This window comes from Rattus norvegicus, chromosome 8 (assembly GCF_021556685.1).
Source record: "Rattus norvegicus strain SHRSP/BbbUtx chromosome 8, alternate assembly SHRSP_T2T, whole genome shotgun sequence".
NCBI lineage: Eukaryota > Metazoa > Chordata > Mammalia > Rodentia > Muridae > Rattus > Rattus norvegicus.
The window spans coordinates 73082692-73110080 of record NC_141541.1 but is presented as its reverse complement, the minus strand read 5'-3'; the positions used below and the strand labels follow the sequence as shown (position 1 = coordinate 73110080).

General features: G+C 39.9%; 1 protein-coding gene and 1 non-coding gene across 7 annotated transcripts in view; one reads left to right on the top strand and one right to left on the bottom strand.

Moving 5' to 3' along the window:
* Dennd4a (DENN domain containing 4A) overlaps nucleotides 1-27389 on the bottom strand; it is a 112201-nt gene that overhangs the window by 38733 nt on the left and 46079 nt on the right. For all 6 annotated transcript variants that reach the window (XR_015626631.1, XR_015626633.1, XR_015626632.1 and 3 more), the window contains 9 exon segments: nucleotides 26299-26357; nucleotides 23959-24103; nucleotides 23502-23677; nucleotides 19791-19891; nucleotides 14862-15080; nucleotides 13831-13976; nucleotides 2009-2142; nucleotides 482-617; nucleotides 9-215 (listed from right to left, as the gene is read on the bottom strand). Coding sequence is in view for 3 of the 6 variants with exons in the window: in XM_087562086.1 (XP_087418212.1) it covers nucleotides 9-215; nucleotides 482-617; nucleotides 2009-2142; nucleotides 13831-13976; nucleotides 14862-15080; nucleotides 19791-19891; nucleotides 23502-23677; nucleotides 23959-24103; nucleotides 26299-26357 (1323 nt within the window). In the remaining 3 variants the exon portion in view is untranslated.
* On the top strand, nucleotides 3875-4002 carry LOC120094514 (small nucleolar RNA SNORA17). Its single transcript, XR_015628347.1, has one exon. It is a non-coding gene; the product is annotated as a small nucleolar RNA SNORA17 (small nucleolar RNA).

Here is a 27389-nt window from a genome sequence, read left to right as displayed (position 1 = left end):
GTTATTACCTCATCAGGTGGATCCATCTTCTTCAGCTGCATTTTCTTAAGTACATCATACGCTGTTTTCAGAGCCCTGACTTTGGAATGACAAACCTTCACATAAGCTGGGAGACAAATAAACCACAATCCATAACAGTGACGGAGCAGACACCGCGACCACATCTGAGGGATAGAGGAATACCTCTTTGCAATCTTATGGGCTGATTTGATTTCCTAGAGAGAAAGTCAAGGTAGAATCCTTATTAATCTGAATGGTGAACGTTTTTGTAAAACTTGTTGACAACTAATATATTTTAAAGTTTCCTCTAGGGTTTGTGTCGTATGATATATAAAATAAAGTGTTAAGTCTGAGTACTACAAACTACATTCAGAGCATCAGGCACCAAAGGTAGATGTGGTAAAGGTTATCAAGGGGAGATGACCATCGGATGCACTTCTGGTCTGATATTTTATTACATGAGCAGCATGGTTTCAATCACCTGCTTTGTTCTTCTGAACATGGGAGAAGGACTGCCAGGACTGCTTGGTTTTGACGGTAGTTTGTTCTTTCTCGCTTGTAGAAATCCTTCAGGCCTCTCAAATAAATTGTTCCTGAGAACTGGGAATCCATTATAGCTGTTTCAGAGAAGAAGAAATTGCCTTTCAACCACAAATAGATTGCTACTAGCTAGAAGAATTATGACCAAACAATGTATTAACTTAGAATTTAACTATAATTCTCTATCAGATTATAAAATATAATCAACAAATAAGTATTGCTATTTTATAAATATAGACTCAATACAATATATCTGGAAATAAAAGAGGAAACACATTTTAATGACCTTGATATCAAATCCCAAAGCAACTGCAGCGAGCTTTTTAAAATTAGTGTTCAAATAAATAAGTAGCTAGTATCTTTGCACATGTTGGTGGTGGAAAGGGGATCACAAAATAATATTCTTTCAGACAAGACAGCCAGCAATGATGTTGCTTTGCATTAAGATATCTGCTGGGGACTGTGGCACACACCTTTACTCTCTACACTTGAGAAGCAGAGGCAGTTTTCATTTTTATAATTCATCTGTCTCTTACAAGGATGGAAAGAGTAATGCAGGTGACAGCTCAGCACACGGGGCCAGACTCACTGTCTGGTTGGCTTATCAGGTTTGCTAAGGACTTTAGGACCTCACTTTTGGAAGAACGAAAAACAAACTGTGATTCAATGAATTATGGATATGAACTAGTACTAGAATCCTTAAATAAAGTGTTATAGAAGAATAAGAACAATTTAAAATAAGAGGAAATACAGTCTTAGATAGAAGTACAAGTAGATAGCACTGGAAATAAGGTGACAACTGTGTCCCATGGCTCTTATCTGACTGGACCCAGGACTTCCCTGGCTTCTCTAAGAGACTTGAATGCAGGGATGGCACATTGTTCAAGTCTATCTAGCAGTCTCTCAGCAGTCTCTTACAAAATTCCTAAATTAACAACAGTTGATGTCAACAAGTCTAAAATTTCATGTCTTAAAAATCTGTAAAACACAAGTAGCTTAAAATTGTGTCACACAAATTAAGGCAATAGAAAATGAACCTAAATTACATTTATTATCTCTTTGTAAGTCAGCTACATTAATCAATGTGTGTGTGTGGTCATAAAGACGGAGCAGGAGTGAAGAAACTGCTTTTAGTGAAAAGTAAAAATCAAAATTCTATAATAAAGTGCTACAAGCGAGTGTTGTCTGCTCTAAATTAACAAGTACTGACAGGCATACGTAAATACAATTAGAGATCTACCCAAGCTTATGAAAAATTTATTTCATAGAAACCCAATCTCAAAAAAACAAAATCAGATTTTTTTTTCTGTCTATGCCTCAAAACTTAATGGATGTGGGATAGGCCTGCTTACCACCTAAAAATTAGAGATCTTTAATTTGCATTTTTGAAACTATCACAGTCCTTAGGAAGCCATGGCACCAATGAGGGCTGCTTCCTTGTCGATCACATGCGCCACTCCCTGAGTACCTGTACTGCAATGGTGGTTCTTCCCCGTTGGGCAGCTGGGGGATCTCGGGTGGTGTCACAAAGACAGTATGTTCACTTTTGAAAGACGCATCCAGTTCTATAAGTCGAACTTCACCACTCTTGTCCGTATCCACCTGGAGTTTTAGAATGCATTTAAAAGCCATATTGGTCAGGCAAAGATTCATTCACAGGGGAACGGTTAAATACCCCATTTCCATCAAGACCTACTAAAGAACTACCTTAAAAAGTGCCGGGGTTGGGGATTTAGCTCAGTGGTAGAGCGCTTGCCTAGGAAGCGCAGGGCCCTGGGTTCAAAGTGCCCTGACCTGCTGAGCCATCTTGGTGGCCCTATTTCTAACTTTATGTGTATCCATATCTTTGCTTTAATTGTATTTATTTACTTATTTTGAGACAGCATCTCCTACGTAACCCAGGCTGGAGCTCACAGAATTTGCCTGCCTCTGCCTCCCAAGAACTGGGATTAAAGATTTGTGTCACCAGGCCCAGTTCTCTATTCCTAACTTTTTTAAATGGAAGGTGATTATGTTTGTCATATAGATTTTTTTATTATGTTCTTCCTCCCAAACACACATACCCACGATTTTCAAAATGTTAAATGTGAGTGACAGCATCACTAGAATTACTTTATATTATTCTCTATATTATTTATTTTCCAATTAAAGTGATGAGTATTAGTGTTACTTAATTTTTGAAAAACAAAGTAATTATTGTTAGAACACTGATTTCCATCCTGTTGGAGGATATTTAAAAATCTGTATAGCAGAAGCTAACTTTCTATTTTCAGCTTGTCAGAAAGACTTTCAGGCTGCTGTGTATGGAGCCTCCCATATGGAAGCCTTGCTGAGCCTGCCTGTTTCTCTGAATTCTAACTCAGGAAATAACTTTTAACTTTCCTTTTTATCATTTTCTTTTGGCATGCTTTTTCTGACCCTCTGGGCTTCTTACCCTCCTTCTGGAGTCTCCACCCTTCTGACATGCTGCTTCTTTGCTCACTTCCACTGATGTGCAGACCCCTTTCCCAGATCCCACTCACAAGGCGTGGCTTTGTCTCCTCTCTCCCCTCCCCCACCCACCCACAGCTGCCAACACTTACAGACTGCTTGTCCTCACTGCCTTTCTCCCAAACACTAATAGACTTGTCCTCGAGCTCCTTTCTGCAGCCTGGGAGGAGATCTATACTGACTCCAGCAAGGACACAATGAGTACAGTAAGCCAGAGGAGCATGTGCCCTACCAGCACTCAACACTACTTGTGTGGTGCTGAGGACTCAACCAGCGTTCTACACCGTGTAGGCACCCAACCTTCCACTATATTACAAAGCCGGCCTGGTATGGTTATTTTTAGAAAGCAAGACATGTTCAAATGTTTCTATTCTGTTTTTATTTTAAGAAAATAACAGAATGTGAAAAAAACACCCATCAGTGCTAACAGTGTTTTTATAGGTTTGCAAAAGCAACTACAAGTAATACATGTGTCAAACAATGGGTAAATAAAGAAGCGGGAATTCACCAGTTAAGTATAGTTGCCAATAATGAAAATTAACAATTCTATAGCTTTCTGCCTGAATAAAACATATACAGTAACTTCACTGCTTCTTTTTTTTTTAAAGATTTATTTATTATATGTAAGTACACTGTCACTGTTTTCAGACACCACCAGAAAAGGGTATCAATCTCATTAAAGATGGTTGTAAGCCACCATGTGGTTGCTGGAATTTGAATTCAGGACCTCTGGAAGAACAGTCAGCGCTCTTAATCACTGAGCCATCTCTCCAGCCCCCACCTTCACTGCTTCTTAAAGTCCCATGAGAACAACAAGGAGGTTAGAAATAAGAGACCAAAACAGCCTACTCCAGAGATGGTGCAGGGACGGCTGCTATGTCACATGTGTATCAGTAGGTGGCAGAGAGGAAAAGGATATGTCTATGCTCAGGGTTCTGACTTGTGAACATAAAAGGTTAGTAGCCTGGGGGTAGGGGTGGGGTAAGCCTGACAGGACAACCAGCTAGGTGCTGTGCAGGCCCAGTCAGACTCCCAGGACAGGGAGTGAGTCTAAACAAACACCTCTTGCTTAGGACCCAGCCCTGGGTGAGGAGCCAGCTGGAGATGACCCCTAGACTGGTGCCATGGAGCCCTGACAGGGAGCTAGCCTGAGATGACCACCAGTCTGGCACTGCCCAGGTGCTGGGGGCAGACCATGCCCAGATGACCCCTACCCAGTGCCATAATGCATAAGTGGGGCACAGCACTCCTGAGAGGACCCCAGAGACCCTGGTCACCACTAAGAGGAGCAAGTAAGTGGTAGAGAAACAGAAGAGAAAGAGAAACAGAGGATGTGGGTAAAATGAAGAGAGACAGAACTGGAAACTACAGGTTAGTAAAACCAGATTTTTGTGAGCAGCCATTGATGCTATCTGGAACCATGGTGGGGTCCTGGCCTGTGTTGCTACCAGGGATCAGGTTTGGAGCTGTGGCTCTGAAGTAGCAGGCCCTGTTATCCCTGGTCTGGTCTTCTGCCTGGAGACATGATGATGTCTGAAGATTGTGCAGAACTGGCCCCACCCCTTGTCTGGGCATCAAGAAAGAACTCAGTCTAGGGTGTCCTGAAAGCAGGAGAACTGCCCCCCAATCAGCTGTAGTACGACCCACACATTGTGGAAGTTGTGGGTATGAGTGCTGGAGAGCTGGCCCTGCCACCTGTCGCCTGTGCTATGGCATGGATGGTGGCATGGACCAGGGAGAAATTCCCCTTTTTCCCTTTTGCCCTTGCCACCTGTGACAGGAGGGAAAGCTGGCTCTGATGGGGTCATGAGAGCTGGAGAGCTGGCCCTACCCCTCACCTGCTGCAGCACTAGAAAGAGCAGGTTCTGCACCTAAACTGGGCGAACGTCAGGGTTGCAGGTAAGCCAGCTTCAAGTGCACATGATGGAGAGCTGGCCCTACCACTTGTCTGCTGTGCAGTGGGTGGCATGGATGAAGGAGTGATGTCCCATCCCCCTTCCTTGTCCGTCAACACCTATGGCAGACAGGAAAGCTGGCCTCAGAGTCATGATAGTAGAAACTGTCCCTGTCCCTAGTGGGCCCTGTACTAGCCTGAGCAGCAGAGTAGAGCTATCCCTGGCTGTGAGGGTTGTTAGTGAGCTATCCCTGAGGGCATGGAAGCAGGAGAACAGGCAGGTTGAACAGCTCAGATATCTCTCAGGCCCAGATCCAGGGTTTTGAATTGGCCATCCCAATATCTACCCCATCTATGAACAACATGTTGGAGGGCATGAAGAGGCTGGTCCTACAGATCCAAAACTACAGGATCTCCATGACAGCAGGATATTAAAGTGGTATCCCAGTGAGGTTCCAGTATTGATAGAGTAGCAGAAGCTAGAGGCCTTGTACTAGACATTGCAATAAGCATTTGCAAGCGAAGAAGCATAGACAAAGGATATACTATGGGACACACTGTGACATACTACAGCTTCCACAACAAGAATTTTTTTCTCTGTTGATGGGAAGGTTGCGAGGGTGGAGGGTAGGAACAGAAGGGATATGAGTAGTTCTGAGGTGCATGATGTGAAATTCACAAAGAACCAATAAAAAACCAAGACAAAATGAACCGGAGGGAGACAACAGCAGAACTGGGGTTCAAACATTGAACAGGCACTGAAGAAAGGAAGCAGGAGGATGCCTAGATACAAGCTGTTTAGTGTTTTGGATACATCAGTCATAAAATGGGCTGTGTGGGCTGGGTTAACAGCTCAGTGAGTCAACTGCCTGTCACATAAGCAAGAGGATGTGGTACCATGCATCCGTCCATAACCCTAGTGCTGGAGGAGTGTGACAGGAGGGTCCCTAGTCCAGCAAGAGCTGCCGCCTGAAAAAAACACAGGTAGAGGAGTTCTGCTGTACTCTAGTGGGAGGCCACACAACCAAGTGTATGGGCAGCACTAACCATATTCGATGCGTTAAAAACAAAGAGGGATGCAAAATTGAGTGGGTAGGGAAGGGGGTTAATCTTTAAGGAGTTGAGGAAGAAGAGTTAATAATGATTGAAATACATGGTAGGCAATTCTCAAAGAACTAATAAAATGATAAAAAAAGAAAACTATATGTTTTTAAAAAGGTAGGGAACAAAAACAAAGCTACTGATGATGACACACACCATGGACATACACAAACATACATATATCACACACACACACACACACACACACACACAACTATGGACAAACAAACACACACAACATACAACAATGCCCTTGAAGTTGGAATAAAAGTGAAACTGAAGCATGAACATTAGCACCTCATTTAAGTTCTCCCAGATCCATGGCACAACTCAGGAGTTAGAACATTACCTCTCACCAATGCTGGGAGAAGGCTAAGCCTTTGTTGTTTTGTTTTCCAGGGTGAATCAAAAGACTATATTTATAGACAATAGGGGAGCTGAGGTACTCAGAAGGGAAGAAAACCAGAGAGAAGAAACCTTAAAAACAACTACAACAAATAAGTCTACAATCAGGAAGCAAGAACAAGATGTCACATAAAAAAGAAACATTCAGTATGTTTGTATGGAAATTGCAAACACAACACCAGAAATAAAAGTATATTATAAGGAATGACAAATGAAATTGAAGAAATCAGTCAAAAAGCTGAAAGATAGGACAATAAAGAGGAGACTCTCAGGGCATGAGTGAACTGGAGGGGGAAGTAGGAAAGGGGAGACTCTAATCAGGGAAGGGGAAATAGAGAAGGAGGGTGGAGTATTAAGTAACAGTATGGATACCTGAATGGCTCATAAGGAATCATACTATTGACTCTTCACCTAAAAATACCTATAATACATTTAAGCTGATTTATAAATATGCACACATAGTTTAAATGAAAATTTCCAATATAGACTGACAATGCTCCTCCCAGAGCCACAAACTGTGGAACAAAAATTCCAACATCAGGTATGAGATGTCTTCCTTTGAGCTGTTGGTCAGGGCTGTCTAAGAGACTCACAAAATATTATAGACAACTGGTTGTTATTGCCATAGATGTCCTCCAGAGGTAGAAGGTAAGTCTCAATTGCTGAGGACTCTTTGGGCAGAGGTGCCAGAAGCCTACAGCTGGATACAACCCGAGAGCCTCCTCTCTGAGGACTAACAACCACAGTACCTGAGAGCCTCCTCTCTGAGGACTAACAACCATAGTACCTGAGAGCCTCCTCTCTGAGGACTAACAACCACAGTACCTGAGAAAGCCTCCTCTCTGGGGACTAACAACCACAGTACCTGAGAGCCTCCTCTCTGAGGACTAACAACCACAGTACCTGAGAGCCTCCTCTCTGAGGACTAACAACCACAGTACCTGAAAGCTCCATGCAGGCTTCCATAGGAGAGGAAAAAACTCAACAGCCCAATTCAGCTATGGCACTTATGAACCCAAGAATGAGCAGCATTCAAGACAGCAGGAAGGCTGCAATAATCACATGCATATCTTAGCATGCATATCTATCTTAGCAGGAACCAACAGCTTTCAATTGGAATTAAGATCTGTTCAATATGATGGAAATTGTACCTGGTACTGGACACTTAGCCCACTGCCCAGGGTTGGTGAAGTTCATGAATCTTGGCAAAGAACCTACAAGCTCCACGTTATTAAGACAGCACAATCCCTAACTACTTTCTAAATATTAGTACTTTCACCCACAGTAAGTGTAGTTTTCAACTCCTATCAAAGAAACCTATCTTTGCAACAGTCAGAGAGCATTATGGAAAATCACACCTGATCAAATGCCGAGATGAAAAGCCTCGTCCTGACTGATACATCTACAACACAACTTGTGCAAGTAAGTGAGGCTCAGAGATCATTGTGAAAGAGAGGGTAGAAGACTGTACAAGTCAGAGGAACAGAGAACTTGTTGTGAGACTGTCTCCTAGAAATGTCAGAAGCTACACCCATGACTGAAATCTTACCAACATGGCTTCCTAAACATGACTGGAACATGGACACTACCAATAGACATGATAAAGTGGAAGGAAGGGGAAGTTCATGAGGTCCCAAGACCAGACAAAGAACAACAGACAACTAAAGAGCTGAGGTGGGACAGACAGCCTCCCCTAGGAAAGAGCCCTGATGCATTAGTTATCCACTACCAACTAACTTGTCAGCCCTGAAAACATGTGCATACAATTGACATTATATGGGCTGAGCAGGTTGTAATTATGTATTTAGGAACACATACGCATGCATACACTCCACCCCATCCCCAATAATTAAAGAAAAATAGGACATAAATTTGAAAGAAGGCAGGAGATATACATGGAAGGGTTTGGAGGAAAGGGAAGGGGGAAGAGCTGTAACTATATTATAATCCCAATATACATTTTTTAAAAGTAGAAGATGTAAAGGGAAAAATTATGAGGATCAGGTTAGGAGGGCCAATATTCAAATAATACAAATTTAGAGGGGTGGGGAGAGCAGAATGAAAGAAATAAAGAAAAAGAATTCTAGAAGTGAAGGAAGTGAATTCCCAATTGAAAGGATCCACACACGTCCATTCTCTGAATAAAGAAATGCCAACATAAGGCATTGTTCCATATTCCCTGAGATTCCAGGATATTGAAGATCTTAGAGGCGCCCTGAAAAAGAAAGAGATCAGACACAAATGTCTAGAAGTCAAGATGACACTAGACTTTTTGCCAGTATTTCATAGGGTGGTAAAAGACAGGGCAGCAACGGATTTCAAATACCAATTCAACTAAATTTGCGATCAAGGGGAAGAGGAGAAGGTATTTTCAGACAGCTTCACAGTAACAGGGAAATAACTATACTGAGTCAGCAGTTACTGAAGCACAGGCTCAAAGTGGGCCATTCAACTCCAGCAAGAGGTTAATACAATAAACCAAGGTGCTGGAGGAGGAAAAGTCTAGATGACAGACTAGAAAGCAGTCAGTTCGTACTAAAACAATTAAGATAGAACATTACAGCAAGAACTTTTAAAACATAAATGGACAAGTTGATGTACTGAAGAGAATTTCATTCTTAAGTTTCCAGATGAATCAGTGTTAGGCTGAGAACAAAAGTAGTGTAACTGTATTTCTCTGCACTACAAAATCAAATACAGTTTGAAACTCACCCACAGATTCAATACCTTGGCAAAGATATTGTCCTTTAACTGTATGTCTAAAATTTTGCATTGAATTGTAAATATAGCAATGTCACAAATCTTACATTTGTCACCTAGACATCTTTCTCTGTCTTTGGAAAGCACAGTGTATCAATGAGAGGAAAATAGATCCAACCTCATGCAGAATAAAATTAAGATATTTTCATATTCCCTTTATACCCTCCCAGAAGACACTGATGTGCTCAGGACCTGCTGCAAATGAGGACTTGAAAAGCAGAAAAGCCTCTCAGCTGATGATCCACTACAGACTGCCTGCGGCCGGGACCCTTCCTACAGGAGCAGACTGCATGGGTTTAAAATATAATCACGTGAAGAACAAGGACACATTGTTCTTAAATTAGTCACAAATGAAATGCAAATAATTCTTATGTTGCTATTATTTCTATTCAGTATTACTCATTTTTCATTTCAAAATGAACTCAAGTGTTTCCAGTTTGAATATGCTAAGGTCAAAAGAGGAGTACGTCTAATTTGTATTCAAGCATAGGCATGGTTAGTGGGGGAGCTAATATGTATCTCATTTATTTATTTCCCATTGTTAGACTTTCAGAGGTCAGGGGATTTGTTCACTTAAAAAAATGAGTTCAAACTTACCCAACTAAGGAACAGTCTATACATAATTATTCTCAAAGTGTAATAAAACATTTAAAAATGCTTGCAGATTAAAATTATTTATTGAGTTTTTGTGTTCAGTGTTCTTATGGGGTACAGGACTAAGAAAGGCGGGAACACTATTTAACACTGTAACTCCAGAGACAACTAACTTCTGCTCCAACTTTACACGTGAAGCTTATACAAATACATGCTAGGTCTTGTGATATTTTATTTTCTCCAATAAAGTGTCCCTTGAATTATAACAAAACAAATACAAATAATTATGGTTTATTATACTAATTCTCAGGGTTTCATTAGTTCATTTTTGCTTAACTTTGTTACTAATCTATACCTGCACCATACTTCTTAGCTTTGATTTTCTGCTTTGTCAGTAAAATCTTCAAGTAGTTCAACATATGTATATAAGAAATCTTTCATAGGATCCTGACTTCTTAAAGAGGTGTTGGGAATTGTTCTAAAGCTACAATTTAATCAGGAATCTGTGTGTCCAACCGCTGAAGGTCTTTGTCCCCTATTGGTTTTTGGTTGATCAATAAAGATCCCAGTTGCTAATGGGGACCCTTAGATTTGCATGGGCTAGGAAAGGAAGAGGAATAGACAAGAGGATGGCCATGATGTGGTGGGAGACAGATCAGATTTAGAGCTGTAGGAGATAAAGCCAATGAGTCATGTAAGAATTCAGGTGGGAGGCCACTGGCCACTTCTCCGATTGGGCCTGGGATAGCAGGGGAAGGTTTAGGAGTGTCCAGCCTTTGAGGTAGTCAAGGCATTTTAAAATTAACTGGTGTGTGTCTTCCATTCACAAACCCAAAGAGTTCCTGGGTGTGTGGCTGAAGTGTGCAACATGCCTGGAGCACAAAACAGTGCAGCTAAAAACTCATTGCTACAAATTGGTTACAAAAAGAATGCTGGGATGTGAACTCAGGTCCTTTGCAAGAGTGGCAAGTGCTCTTACCATCGAGCCATCTCTCACTCTCCTGGAATTCATATTTTAAAATGAATTGTTCAAATCGTCTACTATATTGACTCCCATCACATATATAAGTAACCTTCAGAAATCCCTAGACAATCTAAAATATTTACTACCAGGAGATTTCCTTAGGACAGGATGTCCGAGAGATGGAGTAAAATTACAAGTCTTGTGCAGCTTACAATGTTAATAAGTGTCTCATTAGACTACGTGACACTAGTTTTTGTTTAACTAAAACACAGACTTGTGGAAAAAACAGTGAACACATCAAGAAGACACACTATAAAAATTCTCCTTTTAAAACTTAGAGTCTTGCTAGCTCAGTGCTCCCAAGTGGGCTAATTCATTGCTGCGTGTCACTAGCTAAGTCCTGGCCACTAATTTGGTCTCATATGATTCAGTTAGCCTGGTATGGAAATAACATTATACAAATGCATGTCACTGTTCATAAAGGATGTATATACATATAACCAGTGGACTTGGTACCACATGGATAAATCAATCTTCATCTCCCCCTCCTCTCCCTCTCTATTTCTCTGTCTCTCATGCACACAATTATTTTTGTATAAAGGCTCTAGAGAAAAACTTAGATATACCTTCCCATTTCTGTCAATATTTTATTTTATAAGGTATACTTAAAATATTTATTAAAATATTAAAAATGGTGCTGAAGAGATGGCTCATCAGCTTTTGCAGAGGACTGGAGACTGGAGTTCAATTCCTACAACCCAAATAGGTGGCTCACAAATTGACAGAGGATGGAATTGTGAGGGTTAGCGTCAAGTTTCAACTTAACAGAATCTAAAATCATCTGAAAGATGAGCTTTAGTTATATCTGTGGTGACTGTCTTGATTAATTAAGGAGGGAAGGCTCATACCACCATGGGTGGCACCATTCCTTAGGCAGAGGACCCTGGACCATGTAAGGGAAAGCAAGCTGAAAATGCATGGATGCATTCATTGCTTTTGTCTTCTGACTATGGAGCAGATGTCTCAAGCTCCTGATGCCTTGACTTCTATGACATGATCTTATGATCTAAAATAACCCCTTCATTTCTTAAGTAGCTTTTGTCAGAGTATTCGTCCTAGCAATGGGAAAAGAAACAAAGATATCATCTTTTAGGGACATAATATTTTGTTCTATTATTGATGGGGTCCACTTTGGCCACTTAATTTTAATGTGGTGTCTGTCAGACTTTCCCATTATACAGTTCAATTCATATTTATTTTGTAGGGAGGTACAGTGAACTATATTAAGAGTTTGTTTATTATCAGACTTTGAATTATCAATTGATGTCTGCATAGACTCATGATTTCCCATTTATTCAACAGAATAATTTGTTACTAACATTTGATGCTTAAGTTGCCTCAGATCAGATATGTGTTATATGCCTCTATCATCCTTGGGGTAATTTTTTATTCCCCAATACAGGGTAGTTTAGAGTTTATCTAGGACTTTTCTTTGCTCTAAACCTGTAACCAATCATTTCTCCAAAGAGTCCTGATCCCTTTTGCTATTTAGAAGCCAAAGTCTCTGCCTCTTTGGTATTAAGGTGTGGCACTCCCAGGTTCTTCTAATATACAAAGTCACAGATTACATGTGTATGTACACAGATACAACAGTGTGCTTCCAACCTCCCACCTCAGTTTGTTCTACTTCTCTCTAAGTTTGTATGTGTAGAGCTCTTTCCTGACCATGGTAATCTTTATCAGGTTGAACACATTTACTTATGTAAACATCTTCCCTACCTTTATGTGACCTCATCCCCTCTTGGTGCTCTGTCCCATGCAGATGACCTCTGCACCGTAATCTGACAAGCCTGCACACACTGAATTCCATGCCTACCATGCTGGCATCTCCTTCATCCAAGTCAAAGTCTAATATCCCATTTGCTATGCCCAACCCCCACTCTGTTGACCCTGTGTAGGCTCTGAGCTCCACACTGCCTTCCCCACTGTACTCCTCACATCCTGTTAAGTTCTGATATCCTGAGGATACCTGTCTGCCCCAGGAAGGATGCTCTCTCCTTCTTGTTCTGAGTCCCGTGTCAAGCTAGATTTCTGAATGGAAGCTCTTTGCTCATGGCTGTAGCTCAGGTGTCTCCTCTAGGCAACTCAACTTTCTTAACCATACTCAAGAACAGACAGTGTGTTTGGGGCCACTGTTTTCCTGCTTCCTTTGTTTCCAGCATGAACCCAGCTCCATCTCACCTAATAATAAAAGGACTGAGCAGAAAATTAATGGTTTCATGTATGAATTTAAAGTAGAATTAATATAAAGTATAAAGTTAACTCTCAGTTGTAAAAATAGTTATATGACGTCTATTATGCTATGCCCTCTACTCTAAGCATGTGGTATCTCAGAATGCTAGAGGGTCATGTGTTTGGGAAAACGTCCCCCTCTATAAGTGCAAAGATAGGGTTAGGAACCTAACCTTAACCTTATTAAGAAATTCTTACAAAACACCTTTAAGAGTGCTTTTTGGGGATGGAGAGAGAGCTCAGTGGTTAAAAGCACTTACTGCTTTTACAGAGGACCTGAGTTTGGTTCCCAGCATCTATAGCAGGTAGCAAAGAACTGTCTATAATTCTAGTTCCAGGGCATCCAATGCCCTCTTCTGGCCCCCCACACTCTCGTATACATAAGTATATAATTAATCCGATTTAAAAAAAAATCTTAAAAAAAATGCTTTAAGAAAGATGGCTTAGCAGACACAAGTGCTTGCCACACAGGCTTAGTAACAACCTTACTCCATCTCTGGTACCCATGGTAGAAGAGGACTGACTCTCAAACTGTTCAAGACTGTTCTCTGCCCTGCTCACATATGCTCAGCTGCACACATGCACTTACGCTACTACTAACAATAAAGTAAAATTTAATAAAAGTACGTGCTGTAATTTCTAGTAGGCTGCCCAAACTCTCATTGTAAGTGGTAAAGTATGAAAATCATCTTAGATTTTGGTTATAAGCTATAAATAGAAACAATAACATAACATTTTAGCAGTCCCATAAGATAAGCCAGGGCACTGCCGACTACTGCCGACTACTTACTTTATCCACACAGTCATCAAAAAAGGCCAGGCTTGCATCTTTATCGCTGACAAAAGAACATTCCTCAATGAAGCGAATAAACATTTGTGTTTTGGTCATCATGTTATAGAATTTTTGATGTGATCGATCCCGGCTTCTTAAGAAAGCTATTCAGTATAAATAGATAATGTGAGAATAGATTCAGAAAATTTTTTGCTAAAAGAAACTTGGTCAACAGTATCATCTATATTCTTATTTTGTTCACTATTTTATTGAAAATCAAGTTCTTTGATAAATGGGGAATAGGAAAAGCCATAGAAAAGGGGCCCACAGACGGGGCAAGCTTTCAGTGAGTTATGGCACTGCCTTGACAGTCAGACATAAACTAGTGTATCTCCCCCAGTCTCTGCAGCTGCTGCTTGTGCACGGCACTTGCCCTATTTAAGGCTGTAACTGAATCCGCCCACTCTATTACCTTCTGATTGCTCATCTTCTTGACTTCATGCTCTATGAAAGAAGTATGTCTTTTGCTTACTGATATATTCCAAATGTTCAACATTACATGGCACCAAGCACATATTTACTAGATTAATTTCTTTTTGAAATATTAAATACAAGAGAAAGTAAATATATAGCATGATACCAATTAATTGAACTATGGGTTTCCCAACTTCCCTTTTCCCCCCTTGTAGTATAGACAGAAAATAGTATTTGTAAAGCAAACTGGAATAAAACAAATGAGGCTGTTCAAGCCTGGAGGTGACCATCCCAGGGGTTCCTGGCAGCCCTGAAAACAGAGATCATTGATTCCTCAACACAAATGTGACACAACAAAGTGAAATTAAATGTGCTCCAGAGGTCCTGCAGTTCTCAGACAGAACCGTTCTCCTTAGGATTCCAGTTAATGAAGAACTTGCCCTACAGAGCCGCCACTCACTTGGCCCTCACAGAGGTGCATGCTTTGCTAAATATGAACTAATTCAGGGAACAAGTGATTTGTTACAAGTCTAAGCTTAACAACGGGAAAGCTATAACATTACGTGATCACTCACCTTGAAGGGCAAACAGCGAGGTTGCATCTGTCGCTGTCTCAGATGGGGCTTCTGTTATTGGCCTTAAGTATGATCTATAACCTTTTAAAATAGAGGCCATGAAAAACAAGAATGCCTCCTGGATTTCCAGATCTATCATGTGCAACCTCTTTCCGGAATTAAAATCATAGTCATTCATTGCTAAGTCCATTAGTCCATCATCTCTTGGTCTCTGCTGCACTGTGAAGAAATACAGGGTTTGAAATTTTGCCTATGAAAAATAAGGCTCACGCTAATTTTAATGCAAATATATCTTTTTTCAAAACTGCTCATATAACCACAACTCTTCTATTTACATCACTTCATAGTATGCGAATCCAAGAAAAACTTGTCTATAACTTTTAGGTTCTGTTGAGCATATTTAATCTAACTTATACCTAAAATTATTTCTGTAAATCTATTATTAGAGTAAGTTCATGCTCTAACATAACTACATGTGCATGTGTGAGTATGTATGTGTATAAACACACTAGCAAAGAAAGTTCCTAACAACTACAGCACTGGAAACATAGAATACACATTTATTTTGACCCTTTTCTTCATAATCCCTGCGGGATTAAAAACAGAAGGACTAAAAACCAAAAAGCCTCATGATAGAGCCAGTTGGCCATAATGAGTAGTTTGTTAGGGGAGCATGGCTGAGTCACTTCTGTCCCAGGTGGGCTGAGAAGCCCAGGAGCCATCAGCAGGAGCACCCTCCATAGTAGGAGCACCTCAGAGCACACTGACGGGAGGTGGAGGAGGGGGCACTGCCACAGAAGCATTCCTGCCAATGGTGCGTGGTCTGATTTTACAAGAGGACTCTTAGACAAAAAAAAAAAAATCAGGGACTATTTGACAGTGTAAGTATAATTTTTACGAAGATTTATTTATTTTACTATGTGTATATTTTGCCTGCATGCCTGTATGTGCACCAGGTCTGTTGGATCTCCTAGTACTGGGATTACAAATGATCGTGAGCCACCATATGGATGCTGGGAGTCAAATCTGGGTCTTCTGAAAGAGCAGTATTATGAAAATAATTAAAAAAAACTGTTGGGCTGGAGATTTAGCTTAGTGGTAGAGCGCTTGCCTAGGAAGCGCAAGGCCCTGGGTTCAGTCCCCAGCTCCGAAAAAAAGAACAAAAAAAAAAACAAAAAACTGTTTAAGGGCGATAGAAAGGACCTGACACTAACTACCTGCCTCTGATTTGGAACCAGATCCTCTTGCTATAAAGAAATTTATTTCTAAAATTTGATTTGGGATGAAGAAGGCTTGGCAGGTAGAATGTTTATTGTGCACACATGAAGGCATGTATTTAGATCCCTAGCCCACATAAAAGCCAGGCATTGCCACATGCATCTGCAACCTCATGTATCTTTAGCAGCAAGCTGAAGGAAGAGGGAAAGACACGGAGATCTCAGGGTTTCAGTGGCTAGCCAGGCTCACTGAGAGATTTTTCTCAAAAGTAAGGTGGATAACAATAGAGGAAGACCTCCACAGTAACCAGGTGAGTGCATTTATATCCACACTGAAAAAAAAGAAAAACGGAACAGTAACTTTTATATGTGGTCTGCAGATGAGGGTGCTCAAGGTTCATCCCCTGAGTTCCATAACTTTGTTGTAGTGATGTCAAAGAATGCTTCATTGGTAAGAAATGCATTCCGCTTTAGATATAATAGGACACCTACTCTTAAAGGACCCTTTGAGACAGAAGTTCCTAAATTCTTCAAAACCTAAGAGCTTTTAAGATGTAAGGAACAGTTAATTATCTAAACTACCAGTATTCCTTAAACATCTGTGGCTTTAAGTTCATAACACTGGGAAGGAGGCTTGGTGGGGGAAAGGTCAATGCAAATCTGATAACCTTGGTTTGGATTTCGAGAACACACATAGAAAGCCAGATGTAGTAGCCTGATGTAGTAGATACAGTAGCACTGTAATCCCAGTGCTCCTACAATGGGAGGCAGAAAAGGACAATCGGCCAGAAGCTAGTGCTCATTCAGCCTGGAGTATGCAAGGGCAGCAGCAAGCAAGAAGAGACCCCACCTCCAACAGGGTGGAAAGTAAGGGCTAATTACTGAGAATTGTCCTTTAACCTCCACACCCAGGGACAGAGCACACAAACATGTCATCCACATACCATACATACACATACATATACACAAGAGTTAAAAGGTAAGTTGGAGAGTAATCAAGGGAGACACTGGCATCAGTCTTTGGCCTCCATGTGCATATGGACACACATGGACAGACACACATACATTTTTTTTTTAAAAAAAAGCAGTATCTTGTCCTTGGTACCCAAGGCTGTACCTTCTGCTTTCTGTCCTTTCACTAGAACTAGACAGACTACCACTTAGCTGAGTCATTTCTATTGGCTACAGTGGCTGCTGGACTGACTCTGCGGCTCTCCACAGGAGTAAGAGTACTTCTAGACAGCAAACCAGGGAACAAAACTGTGTAAATAATTGACCTAATCCACAAGATTAAAGCTTGCTGTTTAACATCATTAAAATATGTATACATACTCCAATACTTTTGAGCTACCATGGAATTGGCTAGTTGCCTCTAAATTTTATTAACGTTCTATTTCAAGCTATATGCTCAGTGTCTTGAACCTTCACAGGTGTAGGCTACTTCCTATGTCCACATTTCATAATAAGTGCATGAGAACTGTATATATTGCCTCATCACTGTTGACCGTATTTCATAAAATAAGTATTAAACTCTTGACACTGAATGGACCATTGTTACAATACTGAGAGAATTTAAGAAATAAAAGTTTTATTTTTATCAGAAATTCTGAATCACTATAAAGATAGGTTCTTACCTAAGTTTTTTTCCTAAAACATTTCATATCCTAAAATCAATTTTCATTTTGGTTTTAGCAAATGGCAGATGGTTTCAAGGCAGTTAGGACCTGACTCCTCGTTCACTGACAACAGCATTTTCTAATGTTCTTTAAATCATCCGTCTTTGATGTGTAAAGCTTTCTGTTTTATATATGAAGAAAATATGCCAGTGGCAATCCTTATTTCTTCATGTTATTTCAGTAATGGCAAAATTCAAGAAAATGACCACTGTAGTACCCTTTTGAATTTTATTATCTTAAGGTGGTCTTACTGATAAGTGGATCCAAGGTACAAGATATAATCTATAGACCACGTGAAGCTCAAGAAGTTGGAAAACCAAAGAGTGGATGCTTCAGACCTTCTTAGAAGGGAGAGCAAAATACTCACAGGAGGAAATAGAGACAAAGTGTGGAGCAGAGACTGAGGTCATCCAGAGACAGCCCTACCTGGGGATCCAGCCCATATACTGTCACCAAACCCAGATAATATTGTAGATGCCAAGAAGTGCTTGCTGACAGGAGTCTAATATAGCTGTCTCCTGAGAGGCTCTGCCAGAGCCTGAGAAATAGAGTCAGATGCTCTTAACCAACCATTAAACTGAAAACAGGGCCCCTGATGGAGGAGTTAGAAAAAGGACTGAAAGAGCTAAAGGGGTTTTCAACCCCATAGGAAGAACAACAATATCAACCAACCAGACCTCCCCCCAGAAACTAAACCACCAACCAAAGAGTACACATGGAGGGACCCATGGCTCCAGCCACATATGTAGCAGAGGATGGCCTTATCGGGAATCAATGAGAGGAGAGGCCCTTGGCCCTGTGAAGGCTCAATGCCCTCATGGAGGGGAGTGCCAGGGTAGGGCATGGGAGGGAGTGGGTGGATGGGGGAACACTCTCACAGAGGCAGGGGAAGGGAGCGGGAAAGGGATAGGGGAATTCCAGAGAGGAAATCGGGAAAGGGGATAACATTTGAAATGTAAGTAAAGAAAATATCCAAGAAAAAAAGAAAGAAAAGGAAAAAGTAGATCTGTAAGTTGTGAAATACTTATGTATAAGTTACTCATTTGGCTTCTAACATACTTTACTTTGCCCTAAAGACTAAACACTTTCCTTTCTCTCCCTCCCTCTGTCCCTTTTCCCCTCCTTCCTTCCCTCTCTGAGTGCCTCCCTCCCTTCCTTTTTTCCATTTATGTTTTTGGACAGTCTCACTGTAGCTCTAGCTGGAAGTCACTGTGTAAACCAAACTGAACTCAGAGATCTGTGCCTGCCTTCAAATGCTAAAAGTTGAGCACCACCAGGCCTGGTCGTGAACACTTTAAAAAAAAAAATCAGCATCAACTAACTTTTTAAAGACAAGGTCTTGATGTGTAGTCCTGACTAGTCTGGAACTTGTGTACAAAGGCTGGTTTTGATCTTGCGACAACTTAGTTGCCTCTCTGCCTTGGAGTGCTCTTGGGGTTATAGCTTCTGTCAACCATGCCAGACTAGAATAGCCTTTTTTTTTTTTTCTTTTAAAGGGTCTTACCAGTAGCTTAGCTGGCCTGGAACTTATGTAGCTTCAAGGCTGGCCTTAAAATTTTGGCAATTAGCCTGACTCAGTGTCCCAGGTGCTGTGATTACATGTGTGAGTTATAATATCCAGTAACCACGTTCTTTAAAACAAAGTATCAGTTCCAGTATCGTACTCATCTTAGCAGCATAGTTACACAACTAGCATTTATTCTAGCAGATGCACCCTGTGCAAGGTTGACATGCAAACATTCTCTATTTTCTTTTTTTTTTAAATATTTATTAATTTATTTTATGTGAGTACACTGTAGCTGTCTTCAGACACACCAGAAGAGGGCATCAGATCTCATTACAGATGGTTGTGAGCCACCATGTGGTTGCTGGGATTTGAACTCAGGACCTCCGGAAGAGCAGTCAGTGCTCTAACCTCTGAGCCCTCTCTCCAGCCTCTATTTTCTTTATTACCTATATTTCCTTAGCTGAAAAAGGAAATTAATTCAGACAGTCATTTTCTCAGAATATGTTGTATCCCTTAGCCGCCCACTTACGTTTTGCCAACTGCTGGTGCAAATTATGCAGTGTGTTCATCAGATTCTTACACGGCTTCTTCGGAAGAATCTTCCAAGCTACATTCTTTTTGTCACCAGTTCTGAGATGAAAAGACAACAATACATTTGTTACATGGACCTTTGGAGGGGTACATTCCTAACACATTTATACATGAAGGGGAAACAGCCATCAAACAAAAAATGGAACGCATTCTGAATAGTCAGGTTAATGAAGAAAATCTGACAGAGGCAGACTGGGATAGTGATGATATGAAATTAATTTGCATGAAGATGTAATCTTCAACTAGATACGCATACAGCATCTGTTCAGATTCGCTGGACCATGCTAATAACAGGATCTGGCTGAGGTGAGCATACCCTTTGCTTTCATGTGGAAGGCTTAGACACCTACACAGCAGGGAAATCTAACTGTAGCAGTTTTTCCTAAGAGAAAATAAGGTAGTAATGAATTTTCAATGAACCTAGAAACTACAGACCTTATTAAAATATGCTGCTATATGCTTAGTTTCTTAGTTTCCAAAGCATAAATAAAAATTATTCTGGGTTTTGCTTCTAAAATATTAAATTCCTTGAGCAAAGTGTAATATTACAAAACATTTTATAACTTTAAAAAGATTATCTGCTTATAAACTAATATCTCTGTTGTAGGAGGAACCTATAATCTCCCTTACTATAACCATCGTAACTTCAGGAGGTCTCTATCTATCCAGGAGGTATAAGGCACCATAAAGCTTTTGAACTTAACTATAGTTTTTCTTTAGTCTCCTTCTTATTTATTCGGTATTTTTTCATTTAAAAAGTAATGAATACTCACTTTGGATGTTTGAAAAAGAAAGACAAAAAGAGTAGGCAAGCAAACTCATTATGTTCTATGCACAAAGGACAACTCAGTAACTCAGTGCAATGGGTGCTAGGACTTCCCAAGCCAGTGCTTTATCTCTAACCACCCCAAGCTTCTCATAGAGCAAATACAAGCAAAAATAGTAGACTAGGAATTCTAATCTCATAAAAATAATCTTATAATTTATCCTCTTTTCCAAAGAATGAAAATAAAAATAAAGGTAGAGAATAAGGTTGCAGATGTTCTACTATGAAAGAAATGATAGTTTTTACATTTATAATTTGACTAAGTGCATGGTACAGGGAGACTACAGTGTAGAAACTCTTTACATCACTACCTTGATAAAACATTGCCGAATAGTATCCCTACATCCTCCCACACCTGTCTTACTTAGACTAGAGGAGGAGGAACTCAGAGCAAGGAGAACATTTATTTGGTTTGCATTTTTGTTTCCATTCTATAGAAGTAGACATTCAAGATATGTTTTTGTCATAAATGGATACAAAAGTGTTGCCTTGTCATTTATTCATGTAATTTCCCCCACTTGCCCTGGACACTGTTTCTGTGAAATGCAGTCAGGTAGGGGAGCTTTACACAGCTGTCAGGAGTTTTAATCTGATAGCCTTCTGCATTTTTGCTCATGGTTTCTCCATTTACAGCATTACTATCTGTCACAGCTACCTCATTATTAGTGGCAGAAGTCTTAGTGTCACAGTGAGATCAAGAGTTTAGAAACCAAGCACCGACAGAGTAAACGATGTGTTCTTTAACTGTGCACGAAATCTAAACCCCTGCTTTCTTATGCATCAAGAGGAATTGTGAAATTTCTATCATAATAAATATGGTGTGCATTCACTGGTAGCACTTAGTTAAGTTTTACAAATCACTGGAGAGATGGCTCAGTAGTGAAGAGCACTGACTGCTCTTCCAGAGGTCCTGAGTTCAATTCCCAGCAACCACATGGTGGCTCACAACCATCTGTAATGGGATCCGATGCCCTCTTCTGGTGTGTCTGAAGACAGCTACAGTGTACTCATATAAATAAAATAAATCAATCTTTTTTTTTTTTTTTTTGGTTCTTTTTTCGGAGCTGGGGACCGAACCCAGGGCCTTGCGCTTCCTAGGCAAGCGCTCTACCACTGAGCTAAATCCCCAACCCCAATAAATCAATCTTAAAAAGAAAATCACTGTCTTGTCTAACATTTGTGAAGTGAGAAAGCAAAGTACTAGTTTACTATTTCAAAGAATGAAACATTCCTACTAAAAAACACAGTGATGCTCATAAAAAAATCTTTGGTTTCCCTAACAAGTGGAGGGAGGCTGTCTCAGTATGTTCCCCGCCATTACATCCCCTGCCCCTACCTGGACTGACTTGTTGAGTCTCAGTGGGAGAGGATGCTTACTCCTGGAACTAGATGTCCCAAGGTGGGGTGACACCCAAGGGGGGGCTCCCTTTCTCTGAGAAAAAGGGAAGAGGGCAATGGGAGAGGGATTCATAAAGGCAGGACTGGGAAGAGAGGAGGGGAGGGGGGTGTGATGGAGATGTACTTTACAATACAAGAATAAAAGAAATAAATTATTGGAAAAAAATCTTTGCTTTAAGTATTCCATATTAAAATGTTCTTAATATGTCTCATATTTTATAGGTTAATCTTTTTTAATGAATAAAAGCCTTTTAACTGTACATATACTTCTAAACAAAATGACTTTTATCCCCAATTTCTCTAATGGTTCAAGAAATTGAGGTTTTGATACATGGCAAAGGTGGAGAGTCAATCTAAAATTCTGGAATTAAATTGACAGACTTTATGGTGTACTGCTCTTATTAAAACACAGAAGGACGAGGGGGCACCACTGTGACAGAGCACAGGCTTAGCCTGCATGAGCTCTGGGTTCAGTCCCTAGTACCAGTCAGTAAGCAGAGGAAAGCCTTTCCACAGCTCCTTATTAAGTGCAAAACTGAACTAGCTTTTGGGATTTTCAGTGGGACTAAATGACGGCTGTTTAAATCTGATCCAGTGGGTGCCATGTTGTTGTAGCCATTTCTCCCTTCTTTATAGGCTGATGGGAAACTAATCTAAAAATGGGGATTCGAAGAAATAAAGAAACATTTTTTAAAGCTACTTTCCCAGAATTGTGAAAAGGGGAAATTACATATTAGTTTATAGATTATTTTAAAATTAAAACATGCTAATTTTGCTATGATGCACTAGTATTCTGATAGTGTTATACTAGAAATAAGATTTAAGTATTTGTACAGGAATAGGTTTTTAACTCAATTGTGATTCTCCCATACTCATCTGACAAAAAGAAAAAAAGAAAGAAAAAGGTTTTAAAAAATTATTGTGGTAACTGGCACTATTTTTTATTAGCCTCTCAATCACCATCTGAAAAAACGTTGTTTTTAAGTGTGCAATTTTATGTGCAGTCTCCACAATGTCCAAAAGAGGGCACCAGATTCCCTGGAAATGGAGTTATGGACAGTTGTTAGCAGCTGTGTGAGGGCTGGGGACTGGATCCATTTCCTCTGCAAGTTGAACCACTGAGCCGTCTCTCCAATTCCACTTCTACCTGCCTTGTGCTAAATTTTTAAGTCAGCATAAGATTATGTTTCTTAAACATTTAAAGCCTGAGGATTAAAAGTATATTTTCTTTCCAACACAACCATCTCTAACATCCTAAATACATTCTACTGAAGCCCAGCAAGAGCTGACAAGGAGATGGTAAACTCCAAATACAAATATATATATGTATATAGAAGAACACTAGTTAGCAATTATAAATGCAAATTCACATACAGAGACAATGAAGTTATGGAGTCTTGGCTGTAAAGTCTCAAGTGTACTTACTGAGAAATGGTGTTGGTATCTAAGTCGACACAACTGACATCTGGTGGAGGGTCATAAAGATCAAAGTATCTTGAATCAATGCCTACTATGAATGGACATGGTGCACTGAGGACATCTGCGAGAGCCAATGGGCAGAGAGGAACATATGGGCAGGGCCAGTGGAAAGGGAAAATCATCTTGGATAGACAAAAGATGGAAGAATATTAAACATTTTGATATCGAAGCATAAGTTATCAGCACATACACAAAATTATGGTTTAGATTATTACCTATAGTTTAATGTTTGATAATGAGTTAAATAATTATAACTAAAATTAAGAGTCAGGAGTTTAAAACTGCTTCAACAATGTATAAGTCCACTACTTTCTGAAATGTAGTTAAGTACTAAAACAATTTTCAATTACATGAATAAACTAAGCTTAAGCTGAATGGACTGCATGTAAGAAACGGTACTCACGGACACTAATGCTTCCGTCACACTGGTGAGCACGGAGGGTCGAAGGGAATGGATAAGGATTTTATGTTCTGTTACAGCAAACACCAGCAGTGTAACAGCGTTCTCAGGGCCAAGATTCTGGAGTAGTGTTGAAAACTTCCCACCACTGTCAATCCGAGCAAAAATACACAGTAAAAACCCAACAATTTAAACTCCTAATTATCTAGGGAGAGCAGGGCTGTGTATGCTCAACTTTAAACGTGACTGCAGTTTTTGGGCAGGGAAGACACTATCACAAGCAGTATGAAAGAATGAGTGTGTGAGCTTTAAGGCTCTGTGCTTCCCAGCACTGCACTCAGTGCGGAAAACGACAAATCTGCCTGCCTCGCTTGTTCCCATCTTTCTCTTGTTGTTGTCATTGGGACAGGGTCTTACTGTATAGCTCAGGTTAGTCTCCAGCTGTCAATCTTCTTGTTTTGGCCTGCTAAGTGCTGGGGTCACTGGGATTCTCTACCACACCTGCGTATCTGCTTCAGTTCACGTAAAAAGATCTGCCGTATAAATAATGTCCTCTCAAAAGAATTCAATTAGTTATAGAATGTTTGGTTAGAAGCTTATACTTTAATGGAAATGTCTTTGGTTTGTTTCCTTTGAGGAAGGGGGTCTTTGAGTGTGCTGGAGCTCACTATGTAGACCAGGCTGGCCTTGAGCCATCTTTCCAGCCCGGGTTAACTTTTTCTTGATGAAGCAAAAATAATAATAATGCCTTTGGAAAAGATAAACACATGCTCAAAAAAACTTGCATGTGTCCAAAGCAACGCTATTCACAATAGCCAAAATATAGAGGCTTCCTTAGAGGTAATGAGATAAACAATACGTAGTGTATCCACACAATGAATTAGCTGGAGGAAAGGGACTGAGCAGTGGTGCATGCCACACATGAATGAACATACAAATGTGTTCAGGGAAAGAAGTGAGAAATAAAAAGAGTAAATATGGTATCTCTTCATTTACATAAAATGTACAAGAGACAAATCTGTAAAACAGTAAAGATCAACAGGGCTCTCTCTCTCTCTCTCTCTGTATGTGTGTGTGTGTGTGTGTGTGTGCGTGCGCGCACATGCATGTATGTGTTTGCACTCTTGTGTGTATGTGTTTGAGCATATATATGTAGGAACAGACAGAATCAAAGTTAGTAGCAAAGAACACAGGCTGGTATTACAGAATAATGTATCCTAAACTTTATTAAAACAATACAGATGTAGAATTCTGTGAATAAAATCATTGATTTGCACACTTTACTTGGGTGACTTTTGTGATGTGTAAATTATATCTCAACAATGCTGTTGCCTGAATGAAGCCCTTTTGGCCAATTAGAATCATTTGTAATCAGTGTGTCTATCTTATTTTCAGCTCAGATAAGAGCTTGGAAAACACTCAGCACTCTGGGCTAAGGGCTAATGATGAAATCATCTGTAATTCTTACAAAATGAACGTCAAAGATGGCAGCTGGTCTCCCTAAGGTATGTGCAATATAATAGTTTAATTATACCATAACTATTTCTGACAGAAAAATTACATAGCTAATTAAATTTCAAGAAATGATACTGTAGGGAAAACATATTTTGTAACTTCTCTGAACTTTTAGAATGATGAACTATGTACCGTTTAATAAGTATTTTTTTTATTTTGGATTAAATTTAAAATGTATTTTGAGCCAGGAAATGGTGACACCTAACTTTAATCTCAGCATTTGGGAAAGACACAGGTGAATCTCTGAGTTCTAGGCCAGCCTGGTCTATGGAGCAAGTTCCAAGACAACCAGGGCTACAGAGAGAAATCCTGTTTTAAAAAAGAAAATGTATTCGGGTATATTTTAGAGGACAATTAGTGCTAAAAGTAACCTGCCTTCGTAATCTATTATCACATAGTATGTGATAACAAGGACACACAGAAATACCAAACACTGTTGTAAAACCTTTCTTTCTTCTCAAAAACTAACCCTAATACTTTACCTAATACCTAATATTAGGTAAAAAGAACCTGCCAAAAAAACAGTTAAATGAAAAGTGCTTCCATTAACATTTGGAATTTTAGCTAGGAAAGACAATATACATATACATAACTTTAGTTAACACTAGACTTAGAGAAATGATTAGGGAGAGCGAGATGGCTGAGTGGCTGAGAATGCCCAATGCTCTTCCAGAGGATCTGAGTTCAGTTCCAAACCCATGTTGGAAAGCTCACAGCCTGTAACTCACTTCCAAGAAACCCAACACCCACCTCTGACTGCTGGCAGATGCATGGATATGGGAATGTATACACATAGATGTAAAGAAACAGAACTGAAGCTTTACTTGCCTTAATGGAAGAGGTGAAGAAACAGGCTGACTGAGAATCAAATTATCATGTGGGGATAACTGGAAGATTTAAAACAAAGCAAATGTAAAGATGAACTCTGACACACCATGTGTTCATAACAGACATAGACTAATGTGGCCACCCATGAAGTTTCCCAGATCACCAGCGTAAGAACAGTTAATACTATTTGGATTCTCTAAAGCAAGTCCTGATCTCTGGCTCCTTCCAACTTCTTACTCTGAATCCGATCTCTTATGTCTTCAACTTTTCCCCAATTCTATTTTAATAAATTTATGTTACAGGTTAAATGTGCTCAACACCATACATTTAGGGTCAGTAAAGTTATGGCATGTAACAAATCCATGGGTTCTCTACTTTGTGAGCAGTCTTAATAGAACATAGACATGAGATTCCATCCCTCCAAGCACACACTCTAGCTGATTTTGTAATGTAACAGCAGAGCGGAGCCTGCAACAGAGACTGGATAACCTACAGAGATTAATACTGAGATAAAACAATTCCATATGTGTGTATGCTGTATAGCACTCTGGCACTCAGTGTCACGAAGCAATGAATGGCTGTGAAGAACAACTGTCAACGCCATCAAAAAGTATGCTCTAGAAATTTTATCTGTATCAGTAGAATAATGCAACTAATTTTATCTGCATTTTCAAATTTATGTACATTTCTATCTGCTAAATGATTTCTAATACTAATAATTCTACCTTCAGGGCTTTGGTAACCAGCAACACATATGGTGTCAACACATGAAAATATTTCCTTTGCATGAATAATTTCATAGATTAAGTAAACAGGCAATTTAAATTATCAAGACCTCAAACAAGATATAAGCAAAAGAGTGGAGATGTATTCAACTGTGAAAACATTTGTAGTCATTAAAACTTCCCTGTTGCACCCAAGGCACAGGCACTTCCTCCCTCCTGCAATATGTAAACATACAACTATCTCTGATAACTATTCTAATACATTTAACCAACTATATGATTGTCAAAGGCACAGACTTTCAAATATTTAAAGACAATGTGTGTGTGTGGGGGGGTCATAATCTGCATACTTTTTTTTCTTGAGAC